Source organism: Mytilus galloprovincialis, chromosome 13 (genome assembly GCF_965363235.1).
Source record: "Mytilus galloprovincialis chromosome 13, xbMytGall1.hap1.1, whole genome shotgun sequence".
NCBI lineage: Eukaryota > Metazoa > Mollusca > Bivalvia > Mytilida > Mytilidae > Mytilus > Mytilus galloprovincialis.
In genome coordinates this window covers 59,440,639-59,458,003 of record NC_134850.1, presented here as the reverse complement: position 1 = coordinate 59,458,003, position 17,365 = coordinate 59,440,639, and the positions used below count along the sequence as shown (strand labels likewise).

Below are 17,365 nucleotides of genomic sequence, written 5' to 3'. Positions count from 1 at the left end.
TTACAACACCTCTTGTTCTTGTCTTTGAGTGTTTTTAATCTAATTAATAACTTGTTTTTGATGAGTTCATATGTGCTGCTTCCATCTAAAAACTTTCAAAAGCCTGCTTTATGGTATCAGTTGATGTAACAGAAGATTGTTAGAATTAGGCCAACTAATGCCTTTCGTGCTGTTACTGAGGATTCAATGATTTTTATGAGCACCAATTTTGGAGGATTGATGAAAACCTGCATTTTCATGGATATTAGATCTGGTGGTTTAGTCACAAAGTCTGCAAACAACACTATAGAAAATTTGCAGTTTATTGAACATTCAAATATGTGGTTCACCTGTACCTACAAAATCCACAAAAAATGGTATCCAACAAATATACTGAATTCACAGTTATCCCCTATAAACTGGAGAGTTTGCAGGTCTGTTATTGAGAAGCCTTGGAACACTAGCTTATTTCAAAAGTATTGCTCATTAAAAAATGTTCTTAACACCATCATTTCACCTGGATACACAATGTTAAAAAGTGTAAGTGTACTTTTGTTTGCAGGTAAAAAAAATCCCACACTATATTATATATTTATATATAAGGAATTAGAAAAGTCAAAGCACCTTACCTTCAAATCATTGTCCAAAAATTGAAAATTCTAAATCCTCGATCTTTTCTATAGTAATTTAAGCCAAGGTGATATAATAACACATTAAGTAAAACAATACGGACAATTTCACACACCACTTATTTTTGGACTGATTAAATTTTCCTTTCACGTCTAAATTACCAGACTATTAGTGACAAGGCGATAACACATTACCGTTTAGTATTTACGTTTTTTTTCTTTCTTTTTTTTAACACATTACCATTTGTATACATTTTTTTCGTTTTTTTTTTTTGGTTCATGGTTATAGATAAATTATTCCCTTTTTTTTTAGTTTATATATAAATAGACACATTTACACTAAGTATTATACTCATTTATCTCATTAATTATATATAAATCACAATGACAAGGGTGGGAAAGACTGTATTGAACCTACTCATTAGGTAAATACAGGGAAAAAAAACCTTAAGAAATCATAATTTTATTATGATACACCAAATTAAAATGTCACTTTTTAAGAGGTCTATAAATTTATTCTTATTTGTTCTTGATGTTCAGATTTGACTAAAGTGGATGCACATTTGACTTCAAGTACAATATTTGTTTTTATAGAAGAATTGAAGTACAATATTTGTATTTATAGAAGAAAATTAAAAACCCATGAATTTCAATTCAGTGAGACAAAATACACTTGATACTTTTCAAGCATTTTTAAAAAATTCTATTCTCTTATCCATTATAGTATTATTTATTAATATTTTTCTTCGAAAACCAAATTTCAGATTAACAAATTTGTTGTCTGCTAAAGTACTACAACATGCCCATACAAAACCTACAAAGAGAGATAACTCATTTATTTACATTTGAAAGCACTTTAAAAGTTCTTGTGAAGTTGTTTCTGCCTATTTACAGGTCCTACTGAAAGAGATTGGACAAAATAGCTCAACATACTTAAGGACAGTCAATCGTAAGACTTAATGCCCCAGCTCCCTTTAAAGGGGTTTTAATTTATACCATGTGATATCTGTATCCAAAATTGAATCAAATAATAAATCTAGATAAATAAATATATTACTATGTATATCAAAAAATTTCAAAAGTATGCATAATCCATCTGGAAATAAACTGATTACGGTATCAAGGTTTGTTATCAAGTCCATTAGTAAGGTTAGATAACTGCACATTTCAAGCTTAAGTTGTCCAAAAAGTTTTAAGTTATAATGCTTAACAAATCTTTATGCCTCGATGGCAATTTATGTATTCTCTCTTTATCTTTATTAACTTTTGTGTTTTGCTATCTGATATCATGTTCTATACAGATTAATAGGGGCCTTTAATAGCTGACTATGCAGTATGGGCTTTGCTCATTGTTGAAGGCCGTATGGTGCCTAAAGTTGTTAATGTCTGTGTCATTTTGGTCTCTTGTGGACAGTTGTCTCATTGGCAATCATACCACATCTTCTTTTTTATAACCATCAATATGAGTGAATTCAAATCAAATTCAGTTGAACAGCTTAAAAACATTGATCATAATGTTGGCTCAGCATAATTTAATTATTTTTTTTGGGGGGGGGGGGGGACCTCTGTTTGACATTATTAGTCTTATAATACCAATTAATCAAAATTCTAATTACAACAGCAGTTTGTAAAAGATGAAAAGTGTGAACAATAAAATCTTATCAATTTCTGACTTTCATGCTTCATGGCTGGTAAGACAAATATATACTTCTGAAAAGATTTTACTACAAATAAGTGTTATACATTTTAAGTATAACAAATAAGCATTATCGTTTTAACATTTTTAAACACAACTGTTCTATAAATTCAATAATTCTATTTACTGTACATGTTGTGATAGGATATTTATTGCAGCAATAATAACAAACCAGTTTTGATTATTGATTACTGGATTTTTCATCCTGTCCCATTTGAGTACTTAAAATGAATTGAAATGTTGCTTTGTAAGAAATTTGTTTAGTGCATTTTGTTCTTCTGATTTTATCAGACTGCCACAACTATCCACCAGAGTTCAAATAATGTTGTTGTTAGCAATAAAAGGTCACTGTTCTGAACAATGAGAAATATCCCATTCTATTTTATTTTTATTTATCTACTGTTATATATTTTGATAGTTTATAAATATGTGATTGACTGAGTGATTGATTGCTGTTTGGTTTCATCCAGTGGTAAACATTTCTCAATATAATTAAGAATATTTACCACAAATATACAAAATATTCTTTCATCTTTTTTTTTTTGCTGGGTTATAAATGTCAAGCTGTTGTTCCAAAATATTTGTCCAACACTTACTTCATTGAGAAAGGAAATTGTTTTTAGGACATGATTATGTTAATAAGTTTTTATTTAGAGAAATAGGATAACTAACCTTGACCAAGAAATTTCAGGTTTGGATGTGAATGAGAGAGGCGCCCTCTACGTAACGCAGCTCTGGGTCCATGGCAAGGCCTTCTAACAAATGGACTGCTTGGCATCTTGGTACTATTCTGAGATCCCCCTCCACAACACCACAGAGAACTAGTCCTACTTGATATAGGGTTATAAATAGTCCTCATTTTCACTGTATAATTCTTTTCTAACCATGAAGGCACTTAAATATCCTTCATTCCTGGCTACTGATGGAGGCAAATGTATTTATACATGTATATCCCTCATTCCTTTCCAACAATGAAGGCTAGTGTATTTATTTTTCCCACAATAACTAATTATACATTTATAACAGCTGATTTCACATTATTACTTTGTTCCTTTTTCATTTGATTTTCAAAGTGCATAATCCATTGTCTTGAGTCTTTAAACACTAGTAGCAAATCCAAATTTGTTCAATAGTTAGACTTTTTTAACATGATTAAGATTTTTTCCAACATTACATTAATTCTTCTATAAGTTGTTTATATTCACCTTATTTATCAAATAACTGCAAACTTTCACATAAATCTATCAAGTTGATTGATAAAATCAAAAATTCAAGTTTTAAATTTGAGTTTGAGAACATGCCCGTTCACTGTAAAGTTTAAGTCCATGCTGATTAGCCTGATCATAAAATCATGACTTATCTTAAGCTCAATTAAGTCAACGATTTCAGAAATCTGACAAAATTCTAACCATAAATATATTAAATATCTAAAAATAAACAAACAAATAGATAAAATCCATTTGTAAACATTGCCTTTACATGTAAGGACACTTACTGATGACATGTGCAATTACAAATTGACCACATATAATATGTCCATTTATTAATTTGCTTTGCATGTATCACTTAATGTGTTATGCTAAATCTTCAATTCATTAGAAAAACACTTTGCATTTTGAAATAATTGATATTATGCAAATGAGTTAATCAATTAGTAGAAAAATGATAAACCTATCGAATCACATGTCCAACATCTGTAATTAAAACCACTGAATTCCTCTTTATCAAAATTCACCTAAAGATAACACACTGTAATACTTTTTATCAATATTCACTAAAATTCAATTTACTTATTTTGCCTTTTCTCAAACTAGATTATAATAAACTAACACTGCAGATAAGTATCCATTTGTTTCATGAATAATTTTTCATAAGTTGTCTAAACATTTGTCTAAGTTTATCCCATTGAAATCATTATCCATTTTTCCACATTGATTTCTACAACTGTTTTTTTTCACATCTAAAGTTATTCCTTTTTGACACTATAACTGTTCCACATATTGTCTGTCAGTCCACAAAGCAAATCATATAGAAATTATTCCAAAATCAACTTTATCATCCAAACATGTTATCTTCCTGTTTATTAATAGATACAATTACTTTTTTCTCTATATGAAAATCCCATATATTAATTGATAATATCGAAATTTTTCATTGATTCAATATAGCTGATTATTAAACAAAAGTAAATGCATATATCAAAAACACCCTTTTTGTTTAGAGAAATGACAATGAATCAATATTGATTTTTCAGAATTCATTAAGCTTCTGCAGCTGATGTAATCAAACACACCCATCTGCGTAACAATCCAATAATATTACCTGACTAAAGTACATAATGCAATACTGTAAAATTATCGTAAAATTTGCTATTTCCTAATCAACTCATCAAATTATTCAACAATTTTCCAGGTTTGTTTTTCGTTCTAAAAGCAGAGTACATGTATTCCACATTACAGAAATCAAAATTTCAAAAGGTTAATGTTTCTAGTTAAAGTTTCAAATGCAGATACAAACATGTGAGGAAGATGTGTTATCGAAGTTATTCCAATCCGGATGTAAAGTTCAATCTACTTATCATTTATAAGCAGATATTTGAATTAAAGAGAGCATCCGAACTTAAGATCCAATAGTTTTGCACCAGGTCAATAATTTGTATATTCAAAAATGATGCGTAAACTTGAAAAACAGCCTTTCTAAATTTCCAAATCATTTGTATAAATATACATCACACCTGCACAGTTATATTTAATCCATAATTTAATTATGATTAATATTTCATTCTGTTGAGAGACTTTAAAAGAATGAAATGATCAGAGCAATAAGAGCATGCTATATTGATCAGTCTTATTTCTAGCGATTATCTAATTCTGGATAACACAGTTTATATCCTGACTAATCATCTATTTTTCTTGCTCGTATCATTATTTTATATCCATCAGTAAAATATTCTGTTAAAATCCATTTTGAATAATATCCCATTATTATACTTGCATTAAATTATCCAGTGAAATTTTTAATAAAATGATTAAAACTTTTTTCAGTACATCAAAAGACGATAACTTGTGTTCTGCAGCAACAACTGTGGCAAAGCAAAACTTAAAGCAGTTTTATGAAGAAAATAAATCTGGAGAATTGTGTCCTGGTCAAACTATCATCTTCTTTTATTTCGTTTTCTATTAAGCCGAATTAGTCAACACAATGAAAAGGAACCATCACTTGAAGAATGTCACAATATTTGACAGCTCCATATCAAATCAAGAAATCTACATCAAAACTAACAAGTTTTTTTTTTTAATCACAGTTACATTGGTCCAAATAAATCATCTTTAAACGGCAAAGTTTTAATGCAGGTCTTGAAAATTCAATGTCTACATCAACAACTAACAAAACGAAATCTCCTCAAATAAAAGAACTTTCTTAAAACAACCCTTATCCTTCAATAGTTCTAAACAATCTAAACTAATATTTTTTCGTGTCAACTGCCATTCTCTAGATTTTTGACACATTTGGGTTGATTATCACACCTTAAGTTAACCAACTCATGGTCAAATAAGACATTTCCTTTTCAATAAAAAACAATAAAAGACAAGACAGATACATAACAACATCATTTTTATTTTTTCTTTACATGAAGGAACTGATATAAAAGATGTCTTCTTGTCAAAACATTATGTCGGGAAGATACAAATAATGTTAACACATCGTAAAAACATTTTGAAACACATGGAAACACAAAAACAAGTAATAATTGAACATTGTAATACTGTGCTTAAAAATTAAGTTTACTTTTCTGAAGGAATGTTTGATTAAATAAAATATAGAGATATGGTATGATTGCCAATGAGACAACTCTTCACATGTAACCAAATGACACATAAATTAGCAGCTATAGGTTACTGTATGGCCTTCAACAATGAGTAAAGCCCATACATAGTCAGCATTTATGTTCTTTTGTTTATAAAATACAATGTATTATTAAATAGCATAGATAGTTCAAGTTTAACAGATAGAAAAAGACAACACAAAGGTAATATTGATCTCAAATTACTAAACAGTGTACATTTTTGTACATATACTGAAAAATAAGTCAACACCCCTCCCCACTTTTTCTTCAGATAATTAAGGGACATAACATTTGAATCTTAAATGTCACAATGGAACTTGACCTGTATTTAAATGATAATGACATTGTTTAACAAGAATGTGTCCATAGTATATGGAAGCCCAACTTGCACTATCATTACCATGTTCAGTGGACCATGCAAATGGGGTACAAAGTCTAATTTGGCATTAAAACTAGAAAGATTATATAATAGGGAACATGTGTACTAAGTTTCAAGTTGATAGGACTTCAACTTCATCATAAACTAACTTGAACAAAAACTGAAGCCTGACAGACGGACAGAGGTTCAAACAAACTGACCCACATACTGAAAAAGATAATGCCCCTTGGTGGGGGCATACAAATTTAGGATTCTGTCAAGTGGTAGGCTATTTATGATCTGGAGAAAAAATTTAAGTGTAAATGATAATAAAAGGACATAAATCTCATGAAAAGTATTAGCCAAAACAGTCAAAATGGAACTGTATTTTAGGGTTCATGACAATTTCAAATTTTGAAATTAATTTAATGAAGCTGTACTTTGATTATCATCTGGAAACCAATAGAATGACACTGACAGATTACAATAAATTTCTAAAAAGAATTTCATCTGAAATTACTGGACATTCTTCTTCATTGTTAAAGAGTACTAAATTGCATGGGTGAAGGAAATAACTAAATAAAGTGTTCATAATTTTTTAATAATTTTCTATGGATTTGTATACAGTTTATTATAAAAATCTACAATATCAAATACCCAAGAAAATACAGTTGTTTCCAAAATCCAGGGTGTTTATGTACTATATAAAAGAATCCAGGGTGTTTATGTACTATATAAAAGAATCCAGGGTGTTTATGTACTATATAATAGAATCCAGGGTGTTTATGTACTATATAAAAGAATCCAGGGTGTTTATGTCCTATATAAAAGAATCCAGGGTGTTTATGTCCTATATAAAAGAATCCAGGGTGTTTATGTACTATATAAAAGAATCCAGGGTGTTTATGTACTATATAAAAGAATCCAGGGTGTTTATGTACTATATAAAAGAATCCAGGGTGTTTATGTACTATATAAAAGAATCCAGGGTGTTTATGTACTATATAATAGAATCCAGGGTGTTTATGTACTATATAATAGAATCCAGGGTGTTTATGTACTATATAATAGAATCCAGGGTGTTTATGTACTATATAAAAGAATCCAGGGTGTTTATGTACTATATAAAAGAATCCAGGGTGTTTATAAGAATCCAGGGTGTTTATAAGAATCAAGGGTGTTTATGTACTATATAAAAGAATCCAGGGTGTTTATGTACTATATAAAAGAATCCAGGGTGTTTATGTACTATATAAAAGAATCCAGGGTGTTATTGTACTATATAAAAGAATCCAGGGTGTTTATGTACTATATAAAAGAATCCAGGGTATGTACTATATAAAAGAATCCAGGGTGTTTATGTACTATATAAAAGAATCCAGGGTGTTTATAAGAATCCAGGGTGTTTATGTACTATATAAAAGAATCCAGGGTGTTTATGTACTATATAAAAGAATCCAGGGTGTTTATGTACTATATAAAAGAATCCAGGGTGTTATTGTACTATATAAAAGAATCCAGGGTGTTTATATACTATATAAAAGAATCCAGGGTGTTTATGTACTATATAAAAGAATCCAGGGTGTTTATATACTATATAAAAGAATCCAGGGTGTTTATGTACTAAATAAAAGAATCCAGGGTGTTTATATACTATATAAAAGAATCCAGGGTGTTATTGTACTATATAAAAGAATCCAGGGTGTTTATATACTATATAAAAGAATCCAGGGTGTTTATGTACTATATAAAAGAATCCAGGGTGTTTATGTACTATATAAAAGAATCCAGGGTGTTTATGTACTATATAAAAGAATCCAGGGTGTTTATGTACTATATAAAAGAATCCAGGGTGTTATTGTACTATATAAAAGAATCCAGGGTGTTTATATACTATATAAAAGAATCCAGGGTGTTATTGTACTATATAAAAGAATCCAGGGTGTTTATATACTATATAAAAGAATCCAGGGTGTTTATGTACTATATAAAAGAATCCAGGGTGTTTATGTACTATATAAAAGAATCCAGGGTGTTTATGTACTATATAAAAGAATCCAGGGTGTTTATGTACTATATAAAAGAATCCAGGGTGTTATTGTACTATATAAAAGAATCCAGGGTGTTTATGTACTATATAAAAGAATCCAGGGTGTTTATGTACTATATAAAAGAATCCAGGGTGTTTATGTACTATATAAAAGAATCCAGGGTGTTTATGTACTATATAATAGAATCCACAGTATTAATGTAATATTTTAACCAGCAAATAATATGCCCTATCCACTTTTGTATACATCCATTTCTTTCGTATCAGGAAAAATATAAAGACATCTCTTTGAGATGAAAAAAAAAGTACAAGTTGAGTTATCTTTTTGTGAGAAAATAAAACATAAGTATAATAAATCTTTCAAACTAGACACCCATGAAAATTAATAAACATGACAACCGACAAACATAGCCAATCAGCCCAGTGACAACAAATCTGAACATAAGTACAGAAATCTTGTCACCATGTGTAACTAGTATATAATAAATATACAATGTTTTACACACATCAGGTCAATCAGTTTGTTATAATAGTGATGATTACAAATTTATCCTATTACACGACCTTCCACCTACATCAACCTCAGGGTTACCTCCCTTTGGGCACTAGTTATGATTTATAGGAGAAAATGTAAGAAATTATGTTTAACAGGTAAAATTGACCTTTGTCATGTACGCGAGACAGAAATATTGTGTAAACTATTAATTCTTAATGTTTTTGGCAACATATGCCTTGGTTATGTTTCTAAAATAACTTCTTTCTTGTATTGTCTTAATCTACATTATTTCATTCATGTTACTAATTATTTGGTATAAAGTTATAAGTAGTTTAGCTATTAACAACATAAATGACAATTTTGTTCATTTATCAGTTTTATAAATAGTCCCTGAAATAACAGTTCAAAAGTATAACCTTGAATTTAACATTGCAAAAACTTTCTTCATTTGGTGGTAAAATTTATCAAGTTCATTCTTTATAAGGCTAAATCTATTAATGAGTGTCTTCACCCCTAAAATATTTTAAGCAAGCAATGTTAAAACCAAAATATGAACTGTAATCATTTAGAGATATTTCTTGATATTCAAAGACCTTATTGCTATTTGCTATTCACAAATGAACAGACAAACTAACAATCCTCTATCTTATTATCAAAAGATTTAGCACTTCTTACTTTTATTTCAGTGAATGGCTCAAGTTGCTAACTTAGACATACTAATAAAATTATGTACATGTGCATTCATAAATTTGAAATCTACCAACTCCTAAAAGTACAGCTGTCTGTTAAGAAAGATTAAAACCAATAACCTAAACCATTCATGTAAAGAATTTCATGTGTTTATTTTCACGCTATATATGCACATATTTTATTGTATAATTTGTATTTACACTCAATCTTACATGCAATAAATGACAAACTTTGGTCTTATTATTAGAAATTCTTACTCCTACAAAACCACACACAATGAAAAATTTAATGCTTAGATCATCAAACGAGGGCCTTTTTTGCAATTTTCTCTCGCTTCATAATATCCTTCTGACATTGGTGTGTTCCTCTTTAAATTGAATCACTATAAAGTTGATTCATGATATTAAAATTTACATTTATAATTCTGAACTGTTACAAGCTGCTGATTTTAATAAGACAGAATTAAGTCTTCCAACTATTTCAGGGGTTCAAATTAACATTTGGTACTGGAAGGTCCAGGACCTTTGACACTCAAAACTGAAAGGTCCACAACCTAAATTGCAGGTCCTACTTTTACTTGAAATATTTTATAACACAGTAAGATACAAAATTATTGTGCCTTTGGTGTTAGGTTATCTTGTTACATTGTCAGTGTCACTGTTGTATAATATGTTCAATAAACTAATAAATATAATTGTCCTGTATATTATGAATTCATATTATCTTTATTTTTTTTTATTTGGTAGGGTGTCACTGTTGGTAGGTGTGTTGTAACCAAGATTAGTAATTAATTACTAATTATATCATTACCTCAGGGCTCACACTACTTCAACTCGATTTTAAAAGTCCACTAGAGCTTGTTACTTTGTTACATTGTATCATATCATTACCTCAGGGCTCACACTACTTCAACTCGATTTTAAAAGTCCACTAGAGCTTGTTACTTTGTTACATTGTATCATATCTAGTTGCACTATTTTTGATAATAAAGTACGAAACTTCCAGCTATTTACAGGCCCCTAAAAATTGAGGAGAAATTACCCCTTGGAATTGCAGTAATTTGTTTACACTTTAAAAACATCTGCATGTCATATCCACAATGATAAAAGAAAAATGCTGTCACATTGTATTGGATGTTGACATGGAAATTTGTCAACTAAAAAACTTATTAAGTAATTTTGAGTTTCAACCTAAAATATTTTCTGGTCTTTCTTTCTTTTCCATATATCTTTTGGTTTTCAATTCTAGTGATTATATTTCATAATCTTAGATGTATTTTGTCACAACTTCAAGCCTGACATTATTTTTTTTATTGTATTTGATCGGCAAACCCGGAATTACCCTTATCCGTCCCGGAAACTGATCCGGTATTGTAATTATCTTCATTTCCGGTTTATATATGGCATCCATTGTTTTTCTATGTTGATGTTGTCAGTCAGATACGATTTCACTCGGATTTACAAATTACTTTTTAACGATTTTCGGTATAAAATTAGCGGTTGGATAAAATGAATATTGCTGTCATGAATAATAAAGATGAGAATTTATTTTGAGATCGTTTATTTGGAAATTTTGATAAAAAGGTCTGCGAAGTTATTTTTTATTTTCTTTCAAATCGAAGGTCCGTCGGGCGTAGCTAGTAACCAAAACGAAGGTCCGCTTGCAAAAGTGGAAGGTCGCGGACCTCGGACCACCGCTAATTTGAACCCCTGTATTTAAAGTATTTAGAAATTAAAAAAATGCAAAGTGAACAAATTCCTCAATAATGTACATTCAGAAATTATTGAAAAGCTTTATTATTGCAATAAAAAATGTTTATCACAATAGTTAGAACTTGCATTCAGAAATCTGCAGCATACATCAGTATGCAAATTTTCTTGATATTGCAATAATTAGTCTCAAAATTTTGATCATTTTTCAAAATTTGTAATTATTAATGCACACAAAAATTTCTGAATTTACAGTTTCTCAATTTTAATAAAGTATACCCACAAATGTAAATCTTAAATCAAAAGTTCAAATTTCTGTGATAACTTGATAATATTAAACTCATATTACACCCATCCTATCTGTAAACATGGTAAACAGAGACATTTGTAGATGTCTTACACATATTTTCAAATACCATCAGTACCCCAAAAGGCCTACAAAATGGCTTCAAATATTTTAAGCTTTGGAAGATAAACTGTCTATGTAAATGTCAAAAACCTGATTTTTTTCTAAGAAATAAATACCTCTAAGGAGGGTTTATATTATTTTTGGTACTATATAGTATTTGTTTAATTTGACAAAATTCATCCATTTCTGAAATTCAGCTGACCTTTAGTTGCAACAGGTAGCTCAAGAGTCATCAATTTATATGACAACAGTGTAAGAATGGCCTTCTCCATTGAACCCTCTAGCAAACAAATTTTCATCATTCTGAATAACAACTAGAGGATTTCAAATATAATAAATTCCTTCAATGATATCCAATTCAGTTTTGTTAGGAAACCCATAAATATTTTGCCAATAATCCTTTTGAATTATAAGTTCTCATGTATCAATACATCTTTGATATAAAATATATTTAGATTTGAAACTTCCATGGTAAATACAGAAAAATGCTTCAAATGCAGCAAACTTACCTGTAATATAACGTTTCTCCAGAAAAGAATAACTCTTCCTTTTTAAAAACATAACCATTTATTCCAAACTTTAAAAAATACATGTATATAATATTTTTGAACTACATAACTTATACATATCCCTTAATATAATCTCTTCTTAACCTAACTAATTTATTTATATCTCATCCTAATCCTATACAGATTGTGTTATTTAAAACTTTTTCTTACAATAATATTCGTAAATATATGCAGGAGAAATTATTTAATAATCGTATATTCTCTGTTAGGTGTAAATTGAAAAGTGAATGTCTTCCATGGTGAGAAGGATAATTTTATGACTGATTTCATACTGTTATATTAAATTGTCATTTTCTGTTGTAAAAAAAAGTTAATATTTCAAAAGAATCTTGTTCATAAGATTTTGGTAATCATGTAAATTATTCATGTCATCAGGTTCAATATATAATCTGGATCAAATTAGACTCATGTAAAGTGCAATCTACTACTTTTCGCAGCATCAATGATTTATTGGTAAATGTTATTCAAGGAAAGTGTACTCCACCCAGCTGTCAAAGACCACTGTGTTTTAATAAATAAAACCAGCTCAAAAGTTATTCTGTTTATATATATGCCAAGCACTAAATTTCGTCCAGATTTTAAGTCATAACTGGGATACTTATATCCATAACCTATGATTTTGCTTTTCCTAAAGGATATGGATAGCCTGCAATCAAAGAGAGATAACTCAATTTGGTCATTTGTTCCATTAGGTTTAGGTTTCAATTGAAACAATTTAAACAAGTCACTTCACTTTTGTTACCATGGAACACTTAGTTCCTACATAAATCAGCCAAATTCAACTTAATACTAACTGCTGAAAATTTGTTTCTAAACAATTATTTTTTTTTAGCCTTACTCATATTCTCTACGATCAGAAGAGATCTTTCATCCTACTTGTTTGTACAACTTTATTCAATTTGGTTAATCAATATACCTCTCTAAACATGGTGGCCAAGAGAGAAATATCAAACTCAAATTATGTTACTTTAACAAGTTCTATTATCATACTTTCCATTAAATAGTTATTGTTTGATTGGTTACAAAGACGGAATCAAGTGTCAAATTTTGATTTCAATGTTTTTCAAAAAATTGGCAGGAGCTTTGACAACCCAGACAAATTCAAGCCTCAATTAAACAACCCAAGAGAATGACCTTTTAACTTTTTGTTTTTTACATGAGTTTTCTCCCACAAAAAATATGTCATTGACGCCTGTTAACAAATTTAACAACAGCTAAGAATTAAGAAGCCCATCAAGTAACAAGGAAACAAGATCAAGCAATGTTTAGAAATCATTTACTTCCAAGGTTATCTCTCGTGAACAGACCATCAATATTTCACAGAAAGAGTCTACCTTTGTTGTACATACCAGAAATTGTTAGACACGAAATAATCTGCTAAAGTAAGTATTTTAACTATCATCTTTCTCTTCAGTAAGGCAATATTTTACTCTCAATTGTATGTTTGGTATAATAAAGTCCTCATGGAATAACTCTTAATCAGGTTGACACTTTTGGATATTCACCCCTCAGCGGGCCATAATTGCATATTAATATACTGTAAACATTTGATTGTGTAGATACCTGATGCTTCATCTGTGGGGTCAGTGATATCATCATTGGTCAGGTCAATAGTCTCTAAATTATCAGCAAACAGGTGTGATAATCCTGGTACATTACAGGCCTCCTGTAGAAAAGCATTCATTAGATCTGGTCCCCCATCGAAATCTGGTAACTCCATGCTGCTGTCTGGGTCACGTCTAGCCATCTTTGCCTTGATAAGAACTGAAGAAAACTTTATGGCAAAATAATAATTAATATGTGAGCATGTGTATATTCATAACATTTAACATATAATATAAACAAATGCAAGATCATTTTTTTAGTTGTTTGTACTATAGTGTGAGGTGACTTCATGTCCAGAGATTCTCAGGTTATTTGTGATGTCCGGTACTATTTCACTGTTTTGTTGAGGTACAAACTGAAACACATTTTTTTTTGTATAAGCATTAATGAAAAGTCTATTACAAATATATACATGTATAAAACTAATATTTATGTGTGGACCCCTGTTGTCATCAATATACCTCTTTATGAACCTTGATGATATTCACTTTCAAGTTCATCCGTCACTGGAAAAAACTCGTCAATTATACGTGCCTTTGTGACCACATTTACCAGATAGAGGGGCTAGCCTGTATCCCTGCACTATAAACATTCACCAAGCGCCTTAGTGATCGTCATTATGCAGGATAAACTAGAAATAAAGTTTGTTCAGTAGGTACTTAATCACAGTTCCCTAATGACAGCGGTGCAGATCGTCAATTATGAGAATTCAATTTGCCGAATAATTCGTGAAATATATAGCTTTTAGTTTTCAACCACTCGCTCAACATGGAAACGGAAGTGACGACGCACCTAAACGCACGAGTTACGTTTCTGTATTACTGCTAACACCTCTTAGGTGCACATCATTTACATGTCTTTAGTATTTTCGTTCAGTGAATATATATGTAAATTTTAAACTGATGATAAACTTGTCCATTATTGTTTTGTGTAAGCTATCATGGTGATGACTTTTGAATTGCTAGTCCTTCCCTACAGCAGCAACCAAATTTCAATTTTATAATAGTAAGATCTGTATTGATGAGGAGTCATTATAAACTTTGTTTATCATGTTTATATTGATACATGTATGTAGTTGTTTACAGGATCAGCATTTGGCGTAACTCTTTTATGATCGGCTTATATCACTTGATCATACATGTAATTTGTAACTTGTCTATTTTAAAGTACATTTTATTTGTGTAATATTGATTTGTTATATTATTTTACCACTATTTCATAATTCTGTTTTCTGCTGCTGAAACTTTCTCTAAAATTCTTTTAATCCACCATGAATTTTTGCAATACTTTCAACAGACCTACAAACTGAAAACAAAGACCTTAGATTATTACTTGTACCTACTGAAGGTAGAAAAAAATAAAACTTATCATGTATCAAAAAAAAAGAGCAGATAAAGCCTGAAAAAATTCATAATTAATAGCTCTAGTTAATGTTCCATATATTATGTATAGTTTGACTGGATTCAGTCATTCATATAGGAGCCAAATTTGACACATTATAGATTTGATCTTGTCGAGTCTTGAACTTATACAAACATTTTAACCAGATAAAATTGAGAATGGAAATAGGGAATATGTCAAAGAGACAACAACATGACCAAAGAGCAGAGAAATATTGATTTAGATTACATGTACAACAACATTTACAAAATCAGTAGTGGAAATCATCCACATTGACTATCTTTCATCGGTTGTATAAAGGTGACATTTTGAGATTTAGGTTATAAGAAGTTGAATTTGGATACATATAAAGACTGTTTTTCTCTACTTTGTCTACGTGTTGTTTTTCATAGTGACCATGGTGACAATATTAATTTGATCATGTTGATAGGTGATGCCTTTTCCAATATTTTTTTATATTTTGTATAGATGCTATACTACCATTCTTGATTTAAGTAAAGTGGTGAGTGCTCATAAACATGTTCAACCTTGCCAATTTCTCAATGTGACTGTCCACCTGAACCTACTTTGGAGCTCTTTGACTCAGTGGTTGTCATCAGATGCCGCCTGCCATATTTGATTTTTGTTTATCATTGATATATGTACATAAATCAGAATGTTTTCTTTTCCCATTTGAACATGAGGAAATATTTTACATTTTGTCATGTGAAGGTTCATGCGTTTGAAGACTCTACTGTCTGGTGGTTTGTTGTCTCAATGGAAAAAGTACAAGACCTCCATGTAATTTGGGTAATTAAACAGAATGAAATGAATTGAGAAACAATTAAATTATAGGGGGGTAGAAGGGGTCCTGATCCCGAAAATCCTGGGCTTAAAAACATAATTCCTGACGTCTCGAATTTCAATAAATTTAAATCCTGACATTCTGGAATTTGAAAAAAGAACTCCTGGATCTCGAAAGGGTCAATCCTGAAATCCTGAGCTTAAAAACACCTGATCCTGGAGTCTCGATAAAGGTCCTATCCCCCCTCAATTATGGGGAAAAATTCTAAATGTTGTGACAAGGAATTGGTACATTATTGATATCTTCAACATTTGAACCAAGAGAAACTTATTTGACTTCTTTGAAATCTGGAGCAGATCGACATTGGAACATGATTTGTTGATATTGACATCTTAAACAGTGGGAACCTGAAACCACAGTCGTTTGAATTTTAGTGATAAATAAACCAAAAAAATAGAAAAAAGTCGCTAGATATATATATATATATAATAGGGGCCCTATTATATATATATATCTAGCGACTTTTTTCTATTTTTTTTGTTTATTTAAATAAATTTTTGTTTATTTATCACTAAAATTCAAACGACTGTGCTATTATATATATATCTAGCGACTTTTTTCTATTTTTTTGGTTTATTTATCACTAAAATTCAAACGACTGTGCTGAAACAGGCCAAATTGTACTTGTTAATCTTTTGATTGGATTAATGCCCCTCCCTATTTCTGCTTGTAAAGCCCCTCTTCTCTAGTCTCAAGTGGGTAGTTGGGGTCTAAGCGTGACACAGGATTGACGATTTTTTTGTAAGCTGGACATGTGAAATACAAATTATTGTGCCATGAAAACAGGAAATGAAGTGTGGCGGGACCCAGAAATTACAAAACAATGAAAATTGCTTACGTACATAGTGTAAGGGGGATTTGGGATCAGAACCCCCAATGAGACCCCCTCTCAAGGCCTTTCTAGGAACAAAGAATGCTAGCTGTTCCCAGCTCTTTCTGAATAGGCATTTACCATTCATGAAACAAGTGCTGCACTCCTGCAGTGATGTTATAGTCCTAGATCTAGAGGTTCAATAATAATGAAGGTTATTTAGGTTTGCTTTATATATGTCATCAATCCAGAGACATCAGAGACGTCTCTGA

At 30.3% G+C, this 17,365-nt stretch overlaps 1 protein-coding gene across 2 annotated transcripts in view; it reads right to left on the bottom strand.

Annotated features, from left to right (window-relative positions):
• The window catches only part of LOC143056082 (pleckstrin homology domain-containing family G member 5-like), a 145,782-nt gene extending 131,586 nt beyond the window's left edge, over window positions 1-14,196 (bottom strand). Inside the window, exon 1 of one of the 2 annotated variants that reach the window (XM_076229163.1) lies at window positions 13,996-14,196. In XM_076229163.1, coding sequence (XP_076085278.1) covers window positions 13,996-14,179 — 184 coding nt within the window. In that variant the 5' untranslated portion in view covers window positions 14,180-14,196. Of the gene's footprint in view, window positions 1-2,976; window positions 3,297-13,995 lie in introns of those variants that run through there. The other variant, XM_076229162.1, reaches the window with a different exon arrangement.
• Window positions 14,197-17,365: the final 3,169 nt, after the last annotated feature.